At 42.3% G+C, this 13,653-nt stretch overlaps 1 protein-coding gene across 1 annotated transcript in view; it reads right to left on the bottom strand.

The window, feature by feature from the left end:
* Positions 1-395: 395 nt before the first annotated feature.
* tbk1 (TANK-binding kinase 1) overlaps positions 396-13,653 on the bottom strand; it is a 20,769-nt gene continuing 7,511 nt past the window's right edge. Inside the window, 16 exon segments of the mRNA XM_053343986.1 lie at positions 396-1,257; positions 1,775-1,846; positions 2,341-2,441; positions 4,115-4,211; positions 4,505-4,606; positions 5,393-5,432; positions 5,981-6,057; positions 6,951-7,072; positions 7,371-7,449; positions 7,738-7,839; positions 8,343-8,434; positions 9,207-9,265; positions 10,070-10,172; positions 10,174-10,267; positions 12,547-12,726; positions 13,528-13,638. Coding sequence (XP_053199961.1) covers positions 1,218-1,257; positions 1,775-1,846; positions 2,341-2,441; positions 4,115-4,211; positions 4,505-4,606; positions 5,393-5,432; positions 5,981-6,057; positions 6,951-7,072; positions 7,371-7,449; positions 7,738-7,839; positions 8,343-8,434; positions 9,207-9,265; positions 10,070-10,172; positions 10,174-10,267; positions 12,547-12,726; positions 13,528-13,638 — 1,471 coding nt within the window. The 3' untranslated portion in view covers positions 396-1,217.

The raw sequence follows: 13,653 nt of genomic DNA on the forward strand, positions 1-13,653 counted from the left end.
TCCTTCCTTCCTTCTCTCCCTTTCTTCTTCTCTCCTTCCTTACTTCTTTCTTCCCTCCCTCCAACCTTCCTTCTTTCCTCCATCCTTCCTCCCTCCCTGCCTTCCTTCCTTTCCTCCATCCTTCCTCCCTCCCTGCCTTCCTTCCTTTCCTCCATCCTTCCTCCGTCCCTGCCTTCCTTCCTTCCCTCCTACCTTCTTTCCTTTACTCCCTTCCTTCCTTCCTTCCTTGACTCGAACACAACAGGAGGGTTAAATGACTTTAACCAGTAAAACCTTTTATATTATATTATATATTATTTATTATATTATATTATATATATATGAGTCCAACAGTCACATGATGAGTTTTATTAAACCAGTAAAGAAAGAAATAAAAGCTCAGACACAGCTCTGGGTTTTATTTATTTATTTATTTACATTTTGATCCATTTTCTGATTTCTGACCAAATTTAACCCTTAAAGATTCATGATGAGCAAAAAAAGATAAAATACAAAAGACTAAAGTTTGATGAATTATTGATTTTCCAACAATAAATAATAATAATCAGATAAAATGAGTTTAATGTGTCTGATCTGCTCTCTACTGATTAAAGACACATTTCATATTTTATTATTAACCTGGAACATGTTTAAGGGGTTTTGGAGGATTTAAGGGATTTTTTTTTTAAGGGTTAAACAAACAAACATGAAAGTCATTTTTTAATTAATTATTAATTAAATAAAACTTTCATGCTGTTTTATGTGAGTAAAATAAACCCTTAATAAAACCCCTTAACGTATTATAACCCATCACTTTACTGTATCTGTGCTGAATTTGGGAGATTTATAAATAATAAATATAGAAACTATTAATTTGAGCCAAAACTGAGTAAAAATGTCAAATACTGAAATAAAATGTAAATATTTAAACCTTAATTTCACCAGTCTGACGGTCCGTTAAGGGGAATCTCACATATCCTTTAAAATCTCCTTAATCAGTCAGTTAAGGCTCATTTAAGGGATCTGGGACGTTAAGGGTTAATTTAAGGTTGAATTTCCTCCTGGAAGCGTTTTAAATGTTTTAAATGTTTTAAATGTTTTAAAGCTGTTTGTCTTTTTGTTTCTAATGCGTCCGTTCAGCAGAACCGTTCATACAAAAAGCTCCAAAGTCTCAGTCTGACGTTATTTACACGATAAACACAGAATATGTACAACGAGCCGCCGACGCTACGACGACTTCAGCCCCTCAAACCTCCGTCCAGCGTCAACGTGCCGAACCTGCAGGAGAGAGACGGCACACGCTCACATTTACAAACCTTCAACAAACCTTCACACACCAAGAAAACCCAAAAAAAACCCTTAAAATGATCAACTAACCCGCTAACAGTGTTTGTGCTAAGTTACGCTAACAGTTTCCCTCCGCTCTGGGTGTTTGTGCTAAGCTATGCTAACAGTTTCCCTCCGCTCCCAGTGTTTATGCTAAGCTAAGCTAACAGTTTCCCTCCGCTCCCAGTGTTTGTGCTAAGCTAAGCTAACAGTTTCCCTCCGCTCTGGGTGTTTGTGCTAAGCTAAGCTAACAGTTTCCCTCCGCTCTGGGTGTTTGTGCTAAGCTACGCTAACAGTTTCCCTCCGCTCCCAGTGTTTGTGCTAAGCTACGCTAACAGTTTCCCCTCCGCTCCCAGTGTTTATGGTAAGCTAAGCTAACAGTTTCCCTCCGCTCCCGGAGTTTGTGCTAAGCTACGCTAACAGTTTCCCTCCGCTCCCAGTGTTTGTGCTAAGCTAAGCTAACACTGACCTCTCTAAGAAGTGGTTGTTCTCCGCCAGCTCCTTCACCACTCCCTCCATCTCCTCCTTCAGCTTCTTCATCCTGGAGAATAACACATCATCATTATTATTATATATAATCAGAGGAGGAAGAGGAGGAAGAGGAAGAGGAGGAGGAGGAAGAGAAGGAGGAGGAAGAGGGAAAGGAGGAGGAGGAAAAGGAAGAGGAAGAAGAGAAAAGAAGAAGGAAAAGGAGGAAGAAGAGGAGGAGGAAGAGGAGAAGGAAGAGGAGGAGGAAGAGAAAGAGGAAGAGGAGAAGGAAGAGGAGGAGGAGGAGGAAGAAGAGGAGGAGGAAGAGGAGGAGGATGAAGAGGATGAGGAGAAGGAAGAGGAAGAAGAGGAGGAGGAAGAGGAGGAGGAGGAGGAGGAAGAGGAGGAAGAGGAGGAGGATGAAGAGGATGAGGAGAAGGAAGAGGAAGAAGAGGAGCAGGAAGAGGAGGAGGAAGAGGAGGAGGATGAGGAGAAGGAAGAGGAGAAAGAGGAGCAGGAAGAGGAGGAGGAAGAGGAGGAGGAGGAGGAGGAAGAGGAGGAGTTTACCCCAGAGTCATCTCCACCAGAGTGTTCTGACTGAGGTAAGCTTGAGGTTTCATTCCGCTGGAGACGAGAGGAAGAACCTTCTGAGGCAGATGTTCCTGCAGCTGCAGACAGGAAGTCATCATTAGTACGTTAATATCTATCATCATACTGTGGTTACACCATGTGACATTTATTCTACTGTGGTTACACCATGTGACATTTATTCTACTGTGGTTACACCATGTGACATTTATTCTACTGTGGTTACACCATGTGACATTTATTCTACCGTGGTTACACCATGTGACATTTATTCTACTGTGGTTACAACATGTGACATTTATTCTACTGTGGTTACACCATGTGACATTTATTCTACTGTGGTTACACCATGTGACATTTATTCTACTGTGGTTACACCATGTGACATTTATTCTACCGTGGTTACACCATGTGACATTTATTCTACCGTGGTTACACCATGTGACATTTATTCTACTGTGGTTACACCATGTGACATTTATTCTACTGTGGTTACACCATGTGACATTTATTCTACTGTGGTTACACCATGTGACATTTATTCTACCGTGGTTACACCATGTGACATTTATTCTACTGTGGTTACACCATGTGACATTTATTCTACTGTGGTTACACCATGTGACATTTATTCTACTGTGGTTACACCAAATGACATTTTCAGGAGCATTCAGTCTTAAAATACTAAATGTACATTTTAACAAACCTGAAACTAGTTTAACTGATTTATTCATTCATCATCTTATCATTCCTTCCTTCCTTCCTTCCTCTTCTTCCTTCCTTTCTTTCTCTCCTTCCTTCCTTTCTCTTCTTCCTTCCTTCCTTCCTTTCTCTCCTTCCTTCCTTCCTTTCTCTCCTTCATTCTTTCCTTTCTCTCCTTCCTTCCTTCCTTCCTTTCTCTCCTTCCTTCCTTCCTTCCTTTCTTTCTCTCCTTCCTTCCTTCCTTTCTCTCCTTCCTTCCTTCCTTCCTTCCTTTCTCTCCTTCCTTCCTTTCTCTCCTTCCTTCCTTCCTTTCTTCCTTCCTTCCTTTCTCTTTCTTTCTAGGTGATCACATATTTAATATCTATCATTCATACTGTGGTTACACCATGTGACATTTATTCTACTGTGGTTACACCGTGTGACATTTATTCTACTGTGGTTACACCGTGTGACATTTATTCTACTGTGGTTACACCATGTGACATTAGTCTTAAAATACTAAATGTACATTTTAACAAACCTGAAACTAGTTTAACTGATTTATTCATTCATCATCTTGTCATTCCTTCCTTCCTTCCTTCCTTCCTTCCTTCCTTCCTCTTCTTCCTTCCTTTCTTTCTCTCCTTCCTTCCTTTCTTTCTCTCCTTCCTTCCTTCCTTTCTTTTCTTCCTTCCTTCCTTCCTTTCTTTTCTTCCTTCCTTCCTTTCTTCCTTTCTCTCCTTCCTTCCTTCCTTCCTTTCTTTTCTTCCTTCCTTCCTTCCTTTCTTTTCTTCCTTCCTTCCTTTCTCTTCTTCCTTCCTTTCTCTTCTTCCTTCCTTCCTTCCTTTCTCTCCTTCCTTCCTTCCTTCCTTTCTCTCCTTCCTTCCTTTCTCTCCTTCCTTCCTTCCTTTCTCTTTCTTTCTAGGTGATCACATATTTAATATCTATCATTCATTTGTGGTTACACCATGTGACATCTATTCTACTGTGGTTACACCATGTGACATTTTCAGGAGCATTCAGTCTTTTGGTATAAATGGTGTAACTGTCTAACTGATTAGTGAACTCTTACCTTGATGGATCGCTCCATCAGCATCGTCACTTCCTTCTCGATGTTGATCAGCTGACCGGAGAGACTCAGCAGCTGCTTCCTCACATGATGAACCTTCCTGCACACACACACACAGAAACACACACACACACAGTAACACACACACACACACACACACAGTAACACACACACACACACAGTAACACACACACACACACACACACACACACACACACACATTAACACACACACACACACACACACACACACACACACACACACACACACACACACATTAACACACACACACACACACACACACACACACACACACACACATACACACAGAGACAGAGTTGAGACAGTTGCTAAGCAACCCAGAGGTTGGTCACTTCCTGGTCTGAGTGTTACCTCATCCACTCTTCGCTCTTAGAGATGAACAGTCGGTACTTCATGGCGCATTCCTCCGTGAACAGAGAGCGAGCCTTGCTGGCGTGGAGCACGAGCTTCTGTCTGCGGGAGGAAACACAACGATCAGCTGATGAGCTCTAACACGATCAGCTGATGAGCTCTAACACACAACGATCAGCTGATGAGCTCTAACAACGATCAGCTGATGAGCTCTAACAACGATCAGCTGATGAGCTCTAACACACAACGATCAGCTGATGAGCTCTAACGACGATCAGCTGATGAGCTCTAACACACAACGATCAGCTGATGAGCTCTAACGATCAGCTGATGAGCTCTAACACACAACGATCAGCTGATGAGCTCTAACGACAATCAGCTGATGAGCTCTAACAGGATCAGCTGATGAGCTCTAACACACAACGATCAGCTGATGAGCTCTAACACACAACGATCAGCTGATGAGCTCTAACAACGATCAGCTGATGAGCTCTAACACACAACGATCAGCTGATGAGCTCTAACAACGATCAGCTGATGAGCTCTAACAACGATCAGCTGATGAGCTCACAACGATCAGCTGATGAGCTCTAACACACAACGATCAGCTGATGAGCTCTAACACACAACGATCAGCTGATGAGCTCTAACAAGGATCAGCTGATGAGCTCACAACGATCAGCTGATGAGCTCTAACAACGATCAGCTGATGAGCTCTAACAATGATCAGCTGATGAGCTCTAACACACAACGATCAGCCGATGAGCTCTAACAACGATCAGCTGATGAGCTCTAACAACGATCAGCTGATGAGCTCTAACGATCAGCTGATGAGCTCTAACAACGATCAGCTGATGAGCTCTAACGATCAGCTGATGAGTTACTTACTTATCAAACTTGTGGATCTGCTCCTCGTTGTACGGCAGACCTGAAAACACAAAGAGAGATTACTGTGTGTGTGTGTGTGTGTGTTACTGTGTGTGTGTGTGTGTGTGTGTTACTGTGTGTGTGTGTGTGTTACTGTGTGTGTGTGTGTGTGTGTTACTGTGTGTGTGTGTGTGTTACTGTGTGTGTGTGTGTGTGTGTTACTGTGTGTGTGTGTGTGTGTGTGTGTTACTGTGTGTGTGTGTGTGTTACTGTGTTACTGTGTGTGTGTGTGTGTTACTGTGTGTGTGTGTGTGTTACTGTGTGTGTGTGTGTTACTGTGTTACTGTGTGTGTGTGTGTGTTACTGTGTGTGTGTGTGTTACTGTGTTACTGTGTGTGTGTGTGTGTTACTGTGTGTGTGTGTGTTACTGTGTTACTGTGTGTGTGTGTGTGTTACTGTGTGTGTGTGTGTGTGTGTGTGTTACTGTGTGTGTGTGTGTTACTGTGTTACTGTGTGTGTGTGTGTGTTACTGTGTGTGTGTGTGTTACTGTGTTACTGTGTGTGTGTGTGTGTTACTGTGTGTGTGTGTGTGTGTGTGTGTGAGCTCACGTCGTTCTGCTTTGTCTTTCTTAAACTGTTGGTAGATCGCTGTGATCGCGTCCAGCAAGACTTTGATCTTCTCCACACTGCAAGAAAGTACACGTTACTGTACTACAGTAAAGTACTAGTACCTCTAACTGTACTACAGTATAGTACTAGTACCTCTAACTGTACTACAGTAAAGTACTAGTACCTCTAACAGTACTACAGTAAAGTACTAGTACCTCTAACTGTACTACAGTAAAGTACTAGTACCTCTAACTGTACTACAGTAAAGTACTAGTACCTCTAACAGTACTACAGTAAAGTACTAGTACCTCTAACTGTACTACAGTAAAGTACTAGTACCTCTAACTGTACTACAGTAAAGTACAAGTACCTCTAACAGTACTACAGTAAAGTACTAGTACCTCTAACAGTACTACAGTAAAGTACTAGTACCTCTAACAGTACTACAGTATAGTACTAGTACCTCTAACTGTACTACAGTAAAGTACTAGTACCTCTAACAGTACTACAGTAAAGTACTAGTACCTCTAACTGTACTACAGTAAAGTACTAGTACCTCTAACAGTACTACAGTAAAGTACTAGTACCTCTAACTGTACTACAGTGTAGTACTAGTACCTCTAACAGTACTACAGTGTAGTACTAGTACCTCTAACAGTACTACAGTAAAGTACTAGTACCTCTAACAGTACTACAGTATAGTACTAGTACCTCTAACTGTACTACAGTAAAGTACTAGTACCTCTAACAGTACTACAGTAAAGTACTAGTACCTCTAACTGTACTACAGTAAAGTACTAGTACCTCTAACAGTACTACAGTAAAGTACTAGTACCTCTAACTGTACTACAGTGTAGTACTAGTACCTCTAACAGTACTACAGTGTAGTACTAGTACCTCTAACAGTACTACAGTAAAGTACAAGTACCTCTAACAGTACTACAGTATAGTACTAGTACCTCTAACTTACTTCCTGTCTTCAGGGTGAGTTCCTACTTGTTGAGTCCAAACGTCCGTCAGCAGATTTCCAGGAAGAAATTTACTCTTGATGTCCTGAGAGGTTCTCTCTATGGGCTCCAGAGAGCCGGAGATCTGAGAGAGAGAGAGAGAGAGAGAGAGAGAGAGAGAGAGAGAGAGAGAGAGAGAGAGAGAGAGAGAGAGAGAGAGAGAGAGAGAGAGAGGGACAGAGAGAGAGAGGGAAACATTATGAGTTAGGGTACCAGCTGATCTTAATGTCTGGTTAGGGGGTTTTTGGGGGTTTTGGGGGTTTTGGGGTTTTTAGGGGTTCAGGGTTAGGGGTTAGGGGTTAGGGGTTAGGGGGGTTAGAGGGGTTCAGGGTTCAGGGTTAGGGGGTTTTGGGGGTTTTCAGGGTTCAGGTTCAGAGACTCACTCTCACTACTTTCTTGTGCATGTCTGAGATCTCGTCGTACTCTGATGACATCATGTTGGCTTGCATCATCACCTCGAACCTGCAACACACGTCATGTGATCAGCAGCAGTCACATGACTCCGTCTCACAGTGATGATGCTGACGTGTGATTAACAGTATAATAGTGATAATATAATGATGATCTGATGATAATATGATGATGATATATTAATGTGTGATTAACAGTATGATAGTATAATGATATTAGTGATATAATATGAATATAAAGATGTATGACTGACTCTTAATAATATAATGATGATATAATAATAATATATTAATGATATAATGATGATAATATGAATATAAAGCTGTATGTGTGACTCACAGCTGCTCGGTCCTCTCCAGTATCTGCGTGCAGCAGTTACACAGATGAAACACTTCTGACTTCTTGTGTTGAATCTCTGAGTAATCTTCCTTCATCAGCTCTCTGCAGCAATCAGTTAGTCAATTAATCAATTAATCCATCCATCCATCCATCAATCAGTCAATAACTCATTAAACATCAGTAACATGTAATCTGTCATATTTCAAACATTTAATTTTATTTAAAGAGTTTAATTAGTTTCACAATGTCGACTAAAGTTATTACAATATAATTATTAACTAAATATTACAGCTTTCTGTCATTTATTCATTTTTCCTTCTGTTTCTTTCTTTCTATTTTTTTTGTAATTTTTCTTTCCTTCTTTTCACACTTTTCTGTCATTCTTTCTTTTTTTCTTTCTATTTTTTCTTTCTTCCTTTGTTCTGTCATTTTTCCCTTTATTTCTTTTTTTGGGTCATTTTTCTCTTTTCCTTTTATTTCTTTTTTCTTTCTTTCAGACTTGTTGTAATGTTTCCTTCTTATTTCTTTCTCCCTACAGGATGTTTTCTTCTCTTTCTTTCTCTCCGAGTAAAGAAAGGATGAGATTTAAAGGTTAATAAACTCACATGAGGCCTCGGACTCCTTTCCTCACCAGCTCCTGATAAACCAGCAGAGACTCCGACGTCTTCCACAGATGTCCCACGTCCCCTGCAAACGTCTGGACGCCACATCAAGAGTTAACAGTTTCACTTCCTGTCCCCTTCAAATTAAAAGGCAGCTAGCAGCACATTAAGAGTTAACACGGTTTCACTTCCTGTCCCCTTCAAATTAAAAAAGGCAGCTAGCAGCACACCAACAGTTAACAGTTTCACTTCCTGTCCCCTTCAAATTAAGAGTTAACACGGTTTCACTTCCTGTCCCCTTCAAATTAAAAGGCAGCTAGTAGCACATTAAGAATTAACAGTTTCACTTCCTGTCCCCTTCAAATTAAAAGGCAGCTAGTAGCGCATTAAGAGTTAACACGGTTTCACTTCCTGTCCCCTTCAAATTAAAAAAGCAGCTAGCAGCACATTAAGAGTTAACAGTTTCACTTCCTGTCCCCTTCTAATTAAAAGGCAGCTAGTAGCACATTAAGAGTTAACAAGGTTTCACTTCCCCCTTCAAATTAAAAGGCAGCTAGTAGCACATTAAGAGTTAACAGTTTCACTTCCTGTCCCCTTCTAATTAAAAGGCAGCTAGTAGCACATTAAGAGTTAACACGGTTTCACTTCCCCCTTCAAATTAAAAGGCAGCTAGTAGCACATTAAGAGTTAACACAGTTTCACTTCCCCTTCAAATTAAAAGGCAGCTAGCAGCACACCAAGAGTTAACACGGTTTCACTTCCTGTCCCCTTCAACTTAAAAAGGCAGCTTGTAGCACACCAAGAGTTAACACGGTTTCACTTCCTGTCCCCTTCAAATTAAAAGGCAGCCAGTTAAAGAGTCCTTACCTTAGCGTAGCTGGCGTCCAGGTCGAGGTCGTAGCGAGGCTGAACTTTAGGAGGACTCGCTGTGAAGAAACATAATCACTTTATAATCTTTATAATCTTTAGTTAGAGTCAAACTGAACTCATGACATCATTTCTACTATATTTTATTTCTCATCTTTGCAGCCGTAGATTTAAAAGTGTCTAATTTACGTATTTGACACATATTGATGGAATATGTCTGTATTTATCTATTAATTATATATTTATATGATCTTATTTTGAATTATTATGCTGATAATTATCTTTATGTTCAGACTATAAAATCATTTATCAGCATTATTTCTGGATCGAGGAAAGAAGGAAGGAAGGAAGGTAGGAGGGAAGGAGGAAGGGAGAAAAAGAGGAAGGAGAGAGGAAGGAAGGACAGAAGGAAGGAAGGAAGGGAGGAAAGAAGGACAAGGAAGGAAGGACAGAAGGGAGGAAGAAAGGAAGGCAGGAAGGAAGGAGGGAGGGAGGAAAAAATGAAGGGAGGAAGGAGAGAGAAAGGAAGGACAGAAGGAAGGAAGGACTGAAGGAGAGAGAAAAGAAGGACAGAAGGAAGGAAAAGGGAGGAAAGAAGGAACAGTCAGAACAGACTGGGTTTTGACCCGTGAGGCCGACAGGAAGTTGCGTCTACGACAGGAAGCTGCGTGTACGACAGGAAGCTGCGTGTACGACAGGAAGCTGCGTGTACGACAGGAAGCTGCGTGTACGACAGGAAGCTGCGTCTACGTACGGTCTTCAAAGATGAGTCCGACGCTAAGAGTTTAAACTAAGAAGGAAGGGAGGGAGGGAGGGAGGAAGGAGAGAGGAAGGAAGGACAGAAAGAAGGAAGGTCTACGTACGGTCTTCAAAGATGAGTCCGACGGTGGCGACGGACTCGCGGCTGACCAGCATGATGGGATTATCTCTGGAGGTCTTGGGGAAGGTCTTGGCCTGGCGGTTGGGGGTCCAGGACCAGCCGCCGGCCCTCGTACAGCAGCTCCTGGTTGTGTAGCGGGATGCTGGTCCGACGGGAGAGCAGCTCCTGGAACAGCGCCGCCCTGTGGACAGCAGAGGAACCACACCCGGTCAGTTATAGATCAGTTATCGGGTTTATTCACGAAGGAAAGCAGAAAATATTCATGTTTAACCCTTTATAGGACACTCATTGGAAGGAAGGAAGGAAGGAAGGCAGGAAGGAGGGAGGAAGGGAAGGAAGGAAGGAGGGAGGAAGGACGGAGGAAAGAAGGAAGGAAGGAAGGGAAGGAAGGAAGGAAGGAAGAAGAAAGGGGGATGGAGGAAGGAAAGAAGGAAGGAAGGACGGAGGAAGGAAAGAAGGAGGGTAGGAGAGAAGGAGGGAGGGAGGAAGGACAGATGGATGGAAGGAAAGGAAGGAAGGAAGGAAGGAAGGAAGGAAGGAAGGAAGGAAGGGAAGGAAGGAAGGAAGGGAAGGAAGGTAGGGGGGAGGAAAGAAAGAGAGAAGGAGGGAGGGAGGAGGGGAAGAAAGAAGGAAGAAAGGAAGAAGAAAGGGGGATGGAGGAAGGAAAGAAGGAAGGGAGGAGAGAAGGAGGGAGGGAGGAAGAACAGATGGAAGGAAGGAAGGAAGGAAGGAAGAAGAAAGGGGGATGGAGGAAGGAAAGAAGGAAGGGAGGAGAGAAGGAGGGAGGGAGGAAGGACAGATGGACGGAAGGAAAGGAAGGAAGGAAGGAAGGAAGGAAGGAAGGAAGGAAGGAAGGGAAGGAAGGAAGGAAGGGAAGGAAGGTAGGGGGGAGGAAAGAAAGAGAGAAGGAGGGAGGGAGGAGGGGAAGAAAGAAGGAAGAAAGGAAGAAGAAAGGGGGATGGAGGAAGGAAAGAAGGAAGGGAGGAGAGAAGGAGGGAGGGAGGAAGAACAGATGGAAGGAAGGAAGGAAGGAAGGAAGAAGAAAGGGGGATGGAGGAAGGAAAGAAGGAAGGGAGGAGAGAAGGAGGGAGGGAGGAAGGACAGATGGACGGAAGGAAAGGAAGGAAGGACGGAGGAAATAAGGAACAAGGGAGGGAGAAAGGAAAAGAGGAAGGGAAGAAAGAAGGCAGGGAGGAAGGAAAGGAAGGAAGGAAGGAAGGAAAGGAAGGAAAGGAAGGAAGGATATTTTGGGATATTTACAGAAGTTACCAAATATAATTATTTGCCCAATAAAGGGTTAAGAAGCTGAATCAGAGAATTTGGTTAATGTTAATCGATTATTAAAATATCTGCTGATCAATTTTCTATCGATCAACAGGAAACTGATTCAACTGATCAATAAGAAATGAGTTGTATGAATAATCTCAGTTGGGGTTTTATTTCAAAATAAAAGCACCAAACATCAGAGAATTCTAACATCAGAGAATTTGTTGCTTTTATTTTGGTAAATTTAATATTTGACAGTTTGGATAAAACCAGAGAAACTATTGATCAGCAGATATACTGATGATGAGGATGATGAAGATGAGGATGAGCTATAGATAGTGAGGTATAGATTGATGATGATGAAGATGAGGTATAGATAGTGAAGATGATGATGAAGATGATGAGTTATAGATAATGATGAAGATGAGGTATAGATAGTGAAGATGATGAGGAGGTATAGATGAGGGTGATGATGAAGATGAGTAATAGATGATGAGCTATAGATAGTCAGGATGATGATGAAGATGATGAAGATGAGCTATAGATAGTGAGGTATAGATTGATGATGAAGATGAGTTATAGATAGTGATGAAGATGAGTTATAGATAGTGATGAAGATGAGGATGAGTTATAGATAGTGATGAAGATGAGTTATAGATAGTGATGAAGATGAGTTATAGATAGTGATGAAGATGATGAGGATGATGAGGATGAGTTATAGATAGTGATGAAGATGAGTTATAGATAGTGATGAAGATGAGTTATAGATAGTGATGAAGATGAGTTATAGATAGTGATGAAGATGATGAGGATGATGAGGATGAGTTATAGATAGTGATGAAGATGAGTTATAGATAGTGATGAAGATGAGTTATAGATAGTGATGAAGATGATGAGGATGATGAGGATGAGTTATAGATAGTGATGAAGATGATGAAGATGATGAGGATGAGTTATAGATAGTGATGAAGATGAGTTATAGATAGTGATGAAGATGAGTTATAGATAGTGATGAAGATGATGAGGATGATGAGGATGAGTTATAGATAGTGATGAGGATGAGTAATAGCTGAAGCAGCGTACGTGTTGTACTCGTGGATGTAGACGTGGTGCAGCGTGGCCTGCTGCAGGCTGAGATGAGTTATAGATAGTGATGAAGATGAGTTATAGATAGTGATGAAGATGAGTACGTACGTGTTGTACTCGTGGATGTAGACGTGGTGCAGCGTGGCCTGCTGCAGGCTGAACACGTAGACCACGGTGCGATGCAGGATGTCGTTGGTCTCAGCGAAGAACTGATCGAAGCCCCAACACTTCTCCTGGTCCGCCTCCAGGATGTTAGCCAGCACCGGGGTCAGGAGGCTCTGCAGACCCCTGGGGGGGCAAGAAATTAAAAATAAATACATTTGCTCAAATCTGACAACTTTTGGAGGAGCCTGTGAGGAGGAAGGGGCTGTGAGGAGGAAGGGGGAGGAGCCTGTGAGGAGGAAGGGGCTGTGAGGAGGAAGGGGGAGGAGCCTGTGAGGATGAAGGGGGAGGGGCCTGTGAGGATGAAGGGGAGGGGCCTGTGAGGATGAAGGGGGAGGGGCCTGTGAGGATGAAGGGGGAGGGGCCTGTGAGGATGAAGGGGAGGGGCCTGTGAGGATGAAGGGGGAGGGGCCTGTGAGGAGGAAGGGGAGGGGGCTGTGTGCCTGAGCAGTGATTGACAGCTGTCAGATACTCCATCAGACACAATCCTGGCTCTGATTGGTTCAGTAGGAGCAGTAGGCGGGGCTAAATGAGCCTGGTCCTTTAACAGATGACTAGTTTCATGTAATGAATCTTTACATAGTGACAGTCTGAGCAAATATGACAAAAAGTTACTTTTATAAGACTTACCAACTGCAGCTTTAAAAGTTGCAATGACATTAAATTGCATTTTCTTAATTTATGAGACAGATGACAAAAAAACTCACATTTCTGATGTTTTATAGATCCAATAATCATTAATTATTACTCAGAGAAATCTCTTCTTCTCCTGTCAGATGTGTTTTGGGATCTTAAAGGTTGAAATTACATTTATTTTTTAAGCAGAGAAAAACCCAAAAATTGCTGAAATGTGACAATTAGGTTATAACTCACATTTATCACAGTGTTCAGGTTTATACATAAATAAAATAATCACTAATCACGTACTTGGACAGGCTGCAGGAAACCGGCATCTCGGTGCTCCACTCGATCTTCCCGTTCTCACACTTCTGATGACCGGAGATCGTTCCCGACGGTTTCTCTGTGATGATTTTATACCTGAAACATGAAGAG

This window comes from Scomber japonicus, chromosome 23 (genome assembly GCF_027409825.1).
Source record: "Scomber japonicus isolate fScoJap1 chromosome 23, fScoJap1.pri, whole genome shotgun sequence".
NCBI lineage: Eukaryota > Metazoa > Chordata > Actinopteri > Scombriformes > Scombridae > Scomber > Scomber japonicus.